The sequence below is a fragment of the Carlito syrichta genome, unplaced genomic scaffold (genome assembly GCF_000164805.1).
Source record: "Carlito syrichta isolate Samal-C Ts95f unplaced genomic scaffold, Tarsius_syrichta-2.0.1 Scaffold302431, whole genome shotgun sequence".
Classification (NCBI taxonomy): domain Eukaryota; kingdom Metazoa; phylum Chordata; class Mammalia; order Primates; family Tarsiidae; genus Carlito; species Carlito syrichta.
In genome coordinates this window covers 469,408-480,325 of record NW_007246527.1, presented here as the reverse complement: position 1 = coordinate 480,325, position 10,918 = coordinate 469,408, and the positions used below count along the sequence as shown (strand labels likewise).

Here is a 10,918-nt window from a genome sequence, read left to right as displayed (position 1 = left end):
GGAGGGAAGTTCTTTTTTTTTTTTTTTTTTTTTTTTTAATTTCCTGCACGATTACTCAGGTGGCTTTTCCTGTTTCTTCTCCCCCTCCTGGACTTGGGTCCTTAATTACTATTGCAGAGAACTGGAAGGATGCCTGCTCCCCCAGCACGCTCTCCTCTGCTCGGCCTGCTCGCCCCCACCCTTCTCTCCTCCCGGCCCCGCCTCCTCCGCGCACCCCGTGGCCCGCAGCTAGACAGCTGTGTTCAATCAGAAACCACTTACAACTCCAGACGATTCCGAGGGGAAACTTCGGCGTGAAGTGCAGCTCCGCTCCGGCTCGCCCCAGCCTGCTCTCCTTCCCCGGAGCCGGCGCCGCGGACCTCCCGCGCCCAGCGCCCTAGTTTTGCATTCGGGAGCTCGCCGGTGCCCTCTAGGAGCGCCGGCTCGTGCCGGGAGGTGCCCTCCGGCCCGGTGATGGGGGGCGGCGAGGCCCCGTAGGAGCGGCGAGGCGGCGCCCAGGGTGGCACTGCCCCGGGCCCGGGCGGCGGGTGCGCGCGGGCGGGTCCCCGCGCCGGCTCGGCCGCTGCAGCAGCTGCGAGCGCGCCACGCCACGCCACGCCGCCAAGCCTCCCGCTGCCATGGCTCGCCCCTGAGACGCCCGCCGGCCCCGCTCCTCTCGGAGCGCCTGCATCCTTCGTCGGGGCTGCTCAGCCGTCCCGGGTGAAAATGGCTGTCTAGCCTAAAATGTGCCGGAAGCGAGCGAGCGGTGGATATCCAGCCTGCTAAGCCCAACTCTTCAGCCCCGAGCCCTGCAGGAGGAAGAGCCCGGCTCTGAAAAGTGCATCATGAATTCTGGAGTTGCCATGAAATATGGAAACGACTCCTCGGCCGAGCTGAGTGAGGTAAGAATCGGCTGAGGTCGGGAGCTGGGGTTTCTGGTCCATTTGCTTTTCCACAAGCCCCCTCCCGCCCCCCGCCCCAATCTCTGCCAGCCTTGCACCCCACCCTTCTCGTGCTTTCAGTCTGGAGGCAGTGCGGTGGAAGATTAATAGATTTTTCTGGACCTTGTTTTAACTTGTAGTGCTACTCAGGAAATGACCTGAACTGGCTTGATATCTCAGTCTGAAACGAGTGGCAGAAAAGAGGAACAACCTCTCACCAAACCGTGGAGGCGTTTTATTTGCCACAGTCTGGATTCCCCTGTCCCTTCCCGCCCGCTTCCCCCGTGCTTATATACACCATTTTCTTTTCCTGGTGGGTAAAATACACGGAGATCCCAGCTGAGCCGAAGCCATTGGCAACTAATTTGGTGGAGCTGATGGTGAGCAACACGCGTGGGTTATTAAATCTCCCACTTGACTCCCACGTGTGATGCGCTTGGCTAAGTTCAGGCAAAGTGGTCTCACGCCTTGGAGAGGAATGACCCGCGCCAGGCAGGGGTGTGGAGAGGAAGCACATCAAAGCCGCTTAGAACTTTATTTCCTGCCCGGGTCTGGACTCCTGAGTCTTTGAGGCGAGCGCATTTGCAATTCCTGGGCTCCCACTGTAACCTATCCACTTGAATGTTTGAGACCCGCTTTGAAAATAAAGCTACATCAAACACTATGCAAATATGTGAGCGGTAAGATGCTCAAAGCCACCTTTTTTTGTTGTTGTTGTTGACTTTAGGGATGGCTCGGGCGCATCCCCAAAGCTTTGAATACCTGCAAAGTGGTGATGGGAAACCTACTGAACTGGATGCTCAGACGAAAAGAGGAAGTCTGTGTGATTGGTGTCTGCAGCAGAAGGCTTGGTGGCTGTGGGTTTCCCTCGTGGGGAAACCATTTACGGGGGCAAAAGTAACATAAGCAGTCTGTGTTTCTTGAGTACAGCTGACGAGAGGAAAGAGGAAGAAAGAACAGGGTAAAAGCAGCTGGAAGGCGGACCGTGTTGATGTTAGATTACCAAGGTGAAGGGAAAATGAAAGGAGAGAGCCCTCACTGGAGGGGAGAGGGCTGGTGCTGGGAGGAGAGGGGAAGAAGATGGGGGTGGGCGGTGGGACCTAAATAGGTTTGTGCCTGATGTCCAGCCACCAATGCTGTTGGCCCTGCCTGGTGCTCTAAGTGTCCTGGTGCTGTGCTGTTGCTGCTCGGGTTTGGAGTCGCATTTTGAGGTGCTGGCTGAATGAGGTGGAAGCATTTCCTAATCTCCATGGCTGTATCCCCCAGTAATGTGGAAATGCTGTGAATGAGAACTTCATTTAAAAATGGGAGGTGAGGGAGGAGGCATGAGGACTGAAGTGACTTTTACCAATATTATATTCAGGGAAGGGTCTCAAATTATAGCTAGAACCCGGGGCTCTGCTCCATAACTCAGACTGTTTAAGGAGAAGCCTTTGACCTATCCTTCAGGTCATTTAGAAAGCAAAACTGAGCCGGGCTCGGTGGCTCAGCCTGCAATCCCATGCCTTTGGGAGGCTAAGGTGAGTGGATTGCCTGAGCCCACGGGTCGAGACCCGCCTGGGCAGGCGAGACCTGATCTCTACAATAAATCAAAAAATTAGCCGGGTGTGGTAGCGAGCACCTGTAATTCCGGCTACTCGGAAGGCTGAGGCGGAAGGATCGCCGGAGCCCAGCAGGTCGAGGCTGCGATGGCCAGGAGCAGCCATTGCACTCCAGTCAGGGTGACAGAGTGAGACTCCAACTCAAAAAAAGACAGAAAAAGAAAACAAAACTGCAAGGCATTTCTCTTGCAGAATGTCTTTGTCAGACCTTTCATGATGTTTCTTTCTGCCATGACTTTAACACCTGAAGTGAATCACAGATTTAGGATGTGGGTGACTGGAATCCCAGGTGGAGAAAGAGGAGGTGTGGATTTACTTTAATCTATCAGCACATCAATGAATGCATTCGATGAGGTGAGAGTAGCTTTGACACCCAGGTATGTGGTAAAACTCTATTTTTCGCTTAGTTGTATCCACTCCTTAAGTAATCCCTATAAAGTTTGTGGACAGTTGAAAGCAGTGAGGGTGATTTGTGGTCTCTATATTGGGTGGAAAAATAATATTTGAATATTATAGGACATAATCTTGTCCTTAGGGAAATAAGCAAGTTTCTGCTCCAACTGTATCCTTTCCAGATTTTTCTTTTCTTGACATCAGTGTCTGCTTATTCTTTTTTTTTTGCCTTCTTTCGAGCCAGTTCTAGGTTCCATTATTTAGTTGTGCCTCTTTCCCCCAGTCTTAATTTCCCTGCAGGTCGAGTAGTTGCAGTCATCTATGAGGATAGTTATTTTTACTTTTTGAACATATTTTACATTAGTGTATGTGTAAGTAGAATTTGTAAGAGGGTGTGTGTGGTTCATAACTTGTAAACCTTTTAAATCTTCAATTTATCATGGGCAACAGCTTTAGTATTTATCATTTCTATAATCTCCATAGATTGGTGTCCATAGTTCTAAATACAGTTCATTTGTATGTCTCACATTAAGTCTTTGGTGTATTCTTTTCACTGTAATTTTTCTCTGAAATGCTGATTTTCTTTTAACATCTTGTGAAGCAAAGTTGCTGATTCTCTTTTGGTGGTTGACTCCTCCTCCTCACCTGGAAGCAGAGCTAATAAAATCCCTCAGGGGCCCTTTCAGTGCCATATCTCTGATTGCCCAGGAACCTCAATGCTGTCTGGAGGTCACTGTGGGGTCAGATTCTGCCTGATGTTCACCAGGCATTTCAGGGGCAGGAAGAGTTCTGAAAGGACCCACCATTATCCTGGCATCATAAACAAGAAGCCTTTCACTGGTGTTGACTTGCGAGCTTACTCCTTCCACATGGGTCTTCTAGCCACTGGAGTCATTGACTCTTTGACAATAATGTTGACACTGACTTCATAACATCCTGAACAAGGGGGAGTGACTTTAATCAATTTCTGGTAGCAATTTGCAGATCCATTGGCGAGAACAGAAAGTTTGGGTCAACCACTGAGGCACTGGCCTTTGTCTACGGTGCTCTAGGAATGCTTGGATACAAGGGAGGCAGGAGGGATTTGGGTGTGAGGCATTCACGATTAGGAGACATAGGGCTGGGTGTTGGGCATGAGGTGTTTTGCATACGTGAAAACTTTAAGATGGAAAACTAGGAACACTCATGAATGTGTTCCTTTTGTGAGTTGACTACAGGAGATGGTAAAATTGCCTCTATGAACATTCAGACACATCTTTATTTATTCTATGAATAGCTTATGTCAAGTATGAACTCTTTTGAAAGCACATGAATTCATAGCAGTAACAGAAATGCAAAAAGAAAATTTTTGAAGGATGAACTGGTGATTTCTTTTTTCTTGACTATATCTGTCCCTATAAAAGATTTGAAGGATTTTTTTTTTTTAAATGTGAAGTTAAGGGAGAACTTCAACATTAGCCAAATTGAAAGTCTTTAGAAAATTTAATGTTTGACTTTCATTCTCCCTCCCCCTGATCAAGAAGCGGAATGAACAGATTGCAACAGAATTAAATTCTCCCAAAGCTTGTCATGGGAAGGCTCTGGCTCTGGTATCATCTTCCTTGTGATCATGTGATTTAGGTCAGTTAGGTGAGCAGTCAGTTCTTTTGATCTCGGTCAAACTTATGGGGCCAGTATGTAGTTTAACCTTGTTTAACTGTCACAAGTACCTCTCTTGGCTCTTAGAATACTTCAGACTTCGGAAGAAAGATGTCTTAAGGTTCAACAATATCAGGGTAAAACTTCAATTTGCTAATCCTTGCAGCATAGCTGTCTGCTTGATCTGCTTGTCTGACAGACAACTACCTATTTATGTAGGAAAATACAAATTTATCTTTGAAAATTTGTCTTTCTTGACAATCATTAAAACCTCTAGGGATGAAAAAAGTTTTTTCTTAGAGAATATGTCCAAAGCAATCAACTTAGATTCTTTGTCTTTTATAGATTATTTGAACAATGAATAGCCACATTCTTCATCACCATTTACTTTGAAACATTGGTTGCCCTTGGAAATCATATTTCCCATGCGTTCCCTTTATCTCTTTATTCAAAGTCTCTCCTGTCAGATCATTCTACTAATGAATTAGGCCATGGAGACACTACTTCATGCTTTCACCACTTACTGTGTTAGTTAACTTCTGAAACCCACCTCTTCACTGATATCCTAATTAAGAAGTAGACTCATGTAGAAGAAAGTTGTTTTCTACATAGACTATCTCATGTGACTCTTTAAGTGGCCACCTCAAGATGTGCCTGCTCTTCATCAAATTAATTATAAAGTATCAATTGTTAGAAAGGGACAATCTCCTAGCATCCCCACACCCCTTTATGCTTCTTTATATTCTTCTAGCGCTAGAAAATCACCCTTCATGATAATGCCTTGTTCAATATCTGTCATAGCCACAGCCCATAAACACAAGAGGAGCAGTGTCAGGACCTGGTGCAGAGTCATGCACACACTGGATGTTCTACAGATGTTTGAATGCACATCTTGCTGCTTCCCTTTTTCTTTTTTTTAGAAATACTCCATAGAATTTCAAGAGCTGATATCAAGTAATTGATTTGTGTGTGGGGTTTGTTTGTTTTTGGTTATCCATGACTGTGTAACAAACTGCTCCAAAATTTAGAAGCTCAGAATAACAATCTTATTTGCTTATGGTTTTGCAGTTTGGGCAGAGTTCAGGGGGAAGACTTGTGTCTGTGTCTGGAGCAAGAAGATCCACTTCCAAGATGACTTAATCACACGACTGGCAAAGTAGTGTTGCCTGAAGACTGGAGGATCAGCTCAGTTCTCTTTCATGTGGCCACCTTGTACGGCTGCTTGGGCTTCCTCTTAGCTAGCATGGCAGCTAGATTCCAAGAAGGAGGGAGGTCATGGGCTGCCAGTTCTCAGGACTGAACTGGCACAGGGTCATTTTTATGTGTTTTGTTGGCCAAAACAGCTATATGCCTAGCCCAAATTCAAAGAGTTAAACAGATCCCACCTCTCCCAGAGGGGTGTGGCAAAGAATTCGTATCCATTTTTAATCAGCTCCATAGGCAACAAAATGACAAATTTGTTTAAAACCTTGGCCTTTTAATTCTGATACCTAGTAGTTTTTGTTTTCTTCGCTGTTCAATAGGTTGTAACAGCTGACATTTTTCTAAGCACTTCCCAGGTATTGACATGCTTAATTGTAAAAAATCCTGTGCGATACATTCTTTTGTAAATTATAGCATAAAGAAGTGAGAAAATTTACCAAGACTACACAGATTTCAGAAGGTGGAGTCACAATTTGTGCCCAGGTAATCTTTCTCCAGCTCCACTATTTGTACACTTTCTTTTCATTAGCTTCTGTTACTACTCTCAACTTTTGAGCACATGTTCCAAGGAGGGAGTATTCTATTTAATAAGCCTGTTTAACTTGATTTGTATTGTAATCCCTGTGCAATACCCAAATAAGTGTTCTTGGTAAAAATGAAATGGATTTGATTAGGGTGAAAGGATATAGTCACTGCCGTCACCTCCAAGTAGCTGAGGAATTCTAGACATTAACTTTCCAGAGCTCTAACAGCTGATTTGTTGATAAGTGATCCATATTGGTGGGGGAGGGTTCTGTTCCTTTTTACTGCAAGGGAAAATGGGGTACCACAACCTTTGTCCCATTGCCTGTGCATTCAGAGGCATCTCAGGAATTGGTGTTACAATATTAGAGGTGCTAGGAAGAGAAGAATAAGCTTCCTGTTTGACAAAAATTAGAGCTTTCCCACCCTGTCAGTCAGGGCTCTAGGTTCTTACTATGGTTAGCTAAATCATTACTGGGCTGCAGAATGTGGAGGCTGGGGAAGAAAACCAGGGAGTCCAGTGAACTGGTAGCTAAGATTGCGGGGCAAGGCAGCAGCAGGCAACCCCGTCCTGAAGATGCACATGCTGAACATGGCACTGAGGTCATGAGTCAAACCCAGTGGATAAGACAAAGTAGGTCACACCACGGAGTATGGTTCGTGTGGCTGGAACCAGGTAGAAGTCAAGGTAACCAAAAAATGAAGGAAATGTGACCTGAGAGAAGGTTCATCAAAGACTTCGGGAACTGCGATGGCCACAGACCTGAAGGCAGAGAGGGATTCTTGATTTTGAGGAATTGCTTTGCCCAATTGGGAAGTTTTTAAGTTCCCAAGAGTTCTCAAGAAAATGACTGTTGCCACTTGATTTGAGATGCAAAAAACTTAAGTGAGTGACACATTTATCTAGAGTAGGGAATATCGAGATACTCAGGAAATGAAGGCAAGGTTGCTGTCTTGATCACTGTGTAACACTGGTTTACCCAGTGCAGGTTACAAGGAAGGCTTTCTCTAGGTGTGACTGCAGTTGGAAGATCAGACCTGCATTTATGGCAAAATTAAGTTGTTGATGAACAAATATCTTAGATTTAGTTTGTTTGTTTTTATTGAGTTGGAGTCTCACTCTGTCGCCCAGACTGGAATGCAGTAGCACACTCCCGGCCACCTCAGCCTTGACCTGCTGAACTCCGGCGATCCTTCCACCTCAGCCTTCCAAGTAGCCAGAACTACAGGAGTGTGCTACCATGTCTGGCTAATTTTTGATTTATTGTAGAGATGAGGTCTCGCCAAGTAGCCCAGGCGGGTCTTGAACCTGCAGGCTCAAGCAATCTGCTCACCTCGGCCTCCCAAAGTGCTGGGATTACAGGCTGAGCCACCACGCCTGGCCAGGTGGAATATTTTGAGGTAGATCCCTTGTCATGAGATTTGACCAGTGCTTGGAATGCATGATGGGACATATGGGGCCAGAGATAGGGATGCATCTTAAACGAAAGGCTATGGTATTTGATTACTTGAGCACCAGAAGTTTCACAAAATCTCAGTGCATGTGTGCATGTCAGCTAACTCCAGCTGGGTTCGTGAGAAATACTGAAGCAGTTGTTAAGGGAAGAATGCCAACATGGGAAAAGATTGCCTTGCAATTAGAAAAGGAATGTAGCTCTCTGATTGGTTAGGTGGTAAGAGTGGGAGTAATTACTTGTCCCTGTTTTACCATGGGTTGTGTGAACTTGTCTATAGAATTCACAGTGCACTTGGTCTCCTCCTTGTTTCCTGTCCCAGTACCTCCCAGTCTCTCCAGGTTAGGTGTTCCTTCCTTCATCTGTGTTCAGAACACCTACTGTGATTACCCACATATAAGGTGGCCTCCTTGGGGAGATCATGTGATCTTACAGTGTAAAATTGATCACTGTATTGCTGGCATCTAGTCAATATGTGCTAGAGTAGGCCTTCAACAGACTTCAAAGTTGCTTGCTTGGACCAAATCCCAGTTGCCATTTTAGTGTGACAGATGTGTTGGATTGACTACTTTTCTATTTTGTTTAAAATACGCATTTGATGGAATGTAGTTTGGTCACTATGACTAATTTATTTTCTCTTCCTTTTTGCTTATTCATTCAACAAATATTGTGTGCCTTCTACCTGCTAGATGTTATCACAGGTCTGGGGATTCAGCAACAAACAAAACTGATGTAGTCCCTGTTCTAATGGATCCTACTTTCTAGTAGGAGACAGACAATACACCTATGTCTATTGGTGATATTTGCTATTAAAAAAAAAAACAAAAAACTCAGGATATGGAGGAGGAAGGGATGCTGCTACAGGCTACTACAGTCATCAGGGAAGACCTCTCTGTGCAAGTCTGTGAACTGAGACCTGAAAGAAGTTAGGGATGCAGCTATGTGAAGATGGGGGACGATCTTTTCAGGCCTGGGGAAGAACAAGGTGGAGAGGCTAGGCTACTCGTGGTGTGTTTAAGAAGTAGTAAGGAGGTGTGGCCGTAAGTGCAATGAGCAAGGGGAGTGTGGAAGGAGATGAGATCTGAGACAATAGTTCTGGCCAGCTCACGTAGGGCTTCATAAGCCCTGGAAAAGAATCTGGATTTCTCTGGAGAGTTTTGAACATAAGCCCAAATTTATGTCTTATTTTCTTATTCTTTTCAATTTTTTTTTTTTATTGTGGAGCAGGGTGGGGGAGATATGGAAAGAGGAGGAATTAGCAAAGAAAAGGCCAAGAAGGTTGTGTTCCAAAAACCAATTAAAGAGAGTCTTTTCAGAAGAGGGCAGAACGATCCATTATCAAATGCATCCCCTTTTGCTTTCCTCCTTTGAAGCCTGTGTCTATTCGCAAACTTTCAAATTGTGTCATTTTCTGTAATCAGAAATAATTGTTATATGCCATAAAAATACACTGTAATTATTTTTTGACATCCTCAGAGTATTTGAATTCATTTTCCCCTTAAAAGGAATGGTTTAAAGAACTGAGTGGCACAGACACTGGCCAAGAATGATTTGAAAATTGCCTTCTCTTGATTGATGGTTTGGTATCGATGGATACTGATGATGTAGAATATAGGTGGATCCTGAATTAGGAAAACTGAGCTTTGCTTTCCACTGGCACTTGGACCAATTTCCTTTAACTGTTTAGAATCACTGACTTTATTTTTATGAACCTTAATATCAGCTTATTGATTAATAACAAATATAGCTCCAAGAAGACTGAAATGCTGACACTTACTTCCTATTGAAAAGCTACTTGGCAGTTAGATTATGACCTGAAAGTTGCCTGGTAGGCCTGGAACAAAGGATACGATATTTCTATTTAGATGGTGCTTAAGCTTATATTTGACTTAAGCTTTATCTTTTGCATGACTGATGAGGAAACTGAAGTCTGAAGAAGGCTAGTTAGTGGCAGAGGGGGGAAATGTAGAACCCAGATTACTATTGTTTTAATTTCCAGGAAAATTATATATATACTGAATCAGAGTCTCACTCTGTTACCCAGGCTGGAGTGCAATGGCACTCTCACAGCCACCACAGCTTCAACCTGCTGGGCTCAAGCGATCCTTTCACTTCAGCCTTCCAAGTAGCTAGAACCACAGGTACATCACAGCTGATTTTTTTCTCACTTATTATAGAGATGAGGTCTTGACAAGTTGCCCAGGCTGGTCTTGAGCCCCTAGGCTCAGGCAGTCCTCTTGCCTCGGCCTCCCAAAGTGCTGGGAGGATTGGCATGAGCCACTGTGCCCGGCTAATTCCCAAGAAATCTTTTTTTTCTTCGTCTGCCTCACTTCCTCTGTTTCTATATCACAAGATACTGCATTAAAACATGTGTTTTGCAATACTTTTTATTATCTTAAGAGGAGAATATCTAATTCTTTTGTAAATATTGTCTACATATGACATGATTACCGATCACACTATTTAGATATACTTGACCCTTAAACACTGGGTTAGGTATGCCAGCCCCCTACCTAGTGGAAGAATCCATGAATAACTTTGGCCTGCTCAAAACCTCAAGTACTAATAGCCTCCTGTTGAATGGAGGCCTTACTGATAACATATAGTCAATTAGTACATACTTTGTATTATCTATGTACTGTAATCCTACAATAATATAAGCTAGAGAAAAGAAAACTTGTTAAAAGCATAAGGAATAAAAAATATATTTCCTATTAAGTGGAAGTAGATTATCATGAAGATCTTCTTCCTCTTCTTCCTCACGTTGAGGAAGAGAAGGGCTTGGTCTTGCTGTCCTGGGTGGCAGAGGTAAAAGAAAGCCCACGTGGAAGTGGACCCACAGAGTTCACACCTGTGTTGCTCAAGGGTCAACTGTAATAAGAATAATTTATTTTTAGCTTTGCAGTTTTAGAGTGTATTGTCTGCTCTCAACAAGTTTTTATTGGCAAAGATTGCTGGGGGCTAGCAGGTATGAAAATGCATTCTGTTTTGGGGGTGATGAGGTAGGCTTACTCTTTGGTTGGTTTTCAGGCTGCTGAGTGTTGGTTGTGCATAATTGTCCAAGCCGCTCATCTTTTTAAGTTTCTGCGCATCCTTTTGAACACTTGTCCTCTTCTGTTTTTATTTTTTTATTTTTATTTTTATTTTTTTGAGTTGGAGTCTCACTCGGTCGCCCAGACTGGAGTGC

At 44.4% G+C, this 10,918-nt stretch overlaps 1 protein-coding gene across 1 annotated transcript in view; it reads left to right on the top strand.

Annotated features, from left to right (window-relative positions):
- Window positions 1-277: 277 nt before the first annotated feature.
- Window positions 278-10,918, top strand: part of MCC (mutated in colorectal cancers) — a 295,908-nt gene continuing 285,267 nt past the window's right edge. Inside the window, exon 1 of the mRNA XM_008056655.2 lies at window positions 278-881. Coding sequence (XP_008054846.1) covers window positions 825-881 — 57 coding nt within the window. The 5' untranslated portion in view covers window positions 278-824. The remainder of the gene's footprint in view (window positions 882-10,918) is intronic.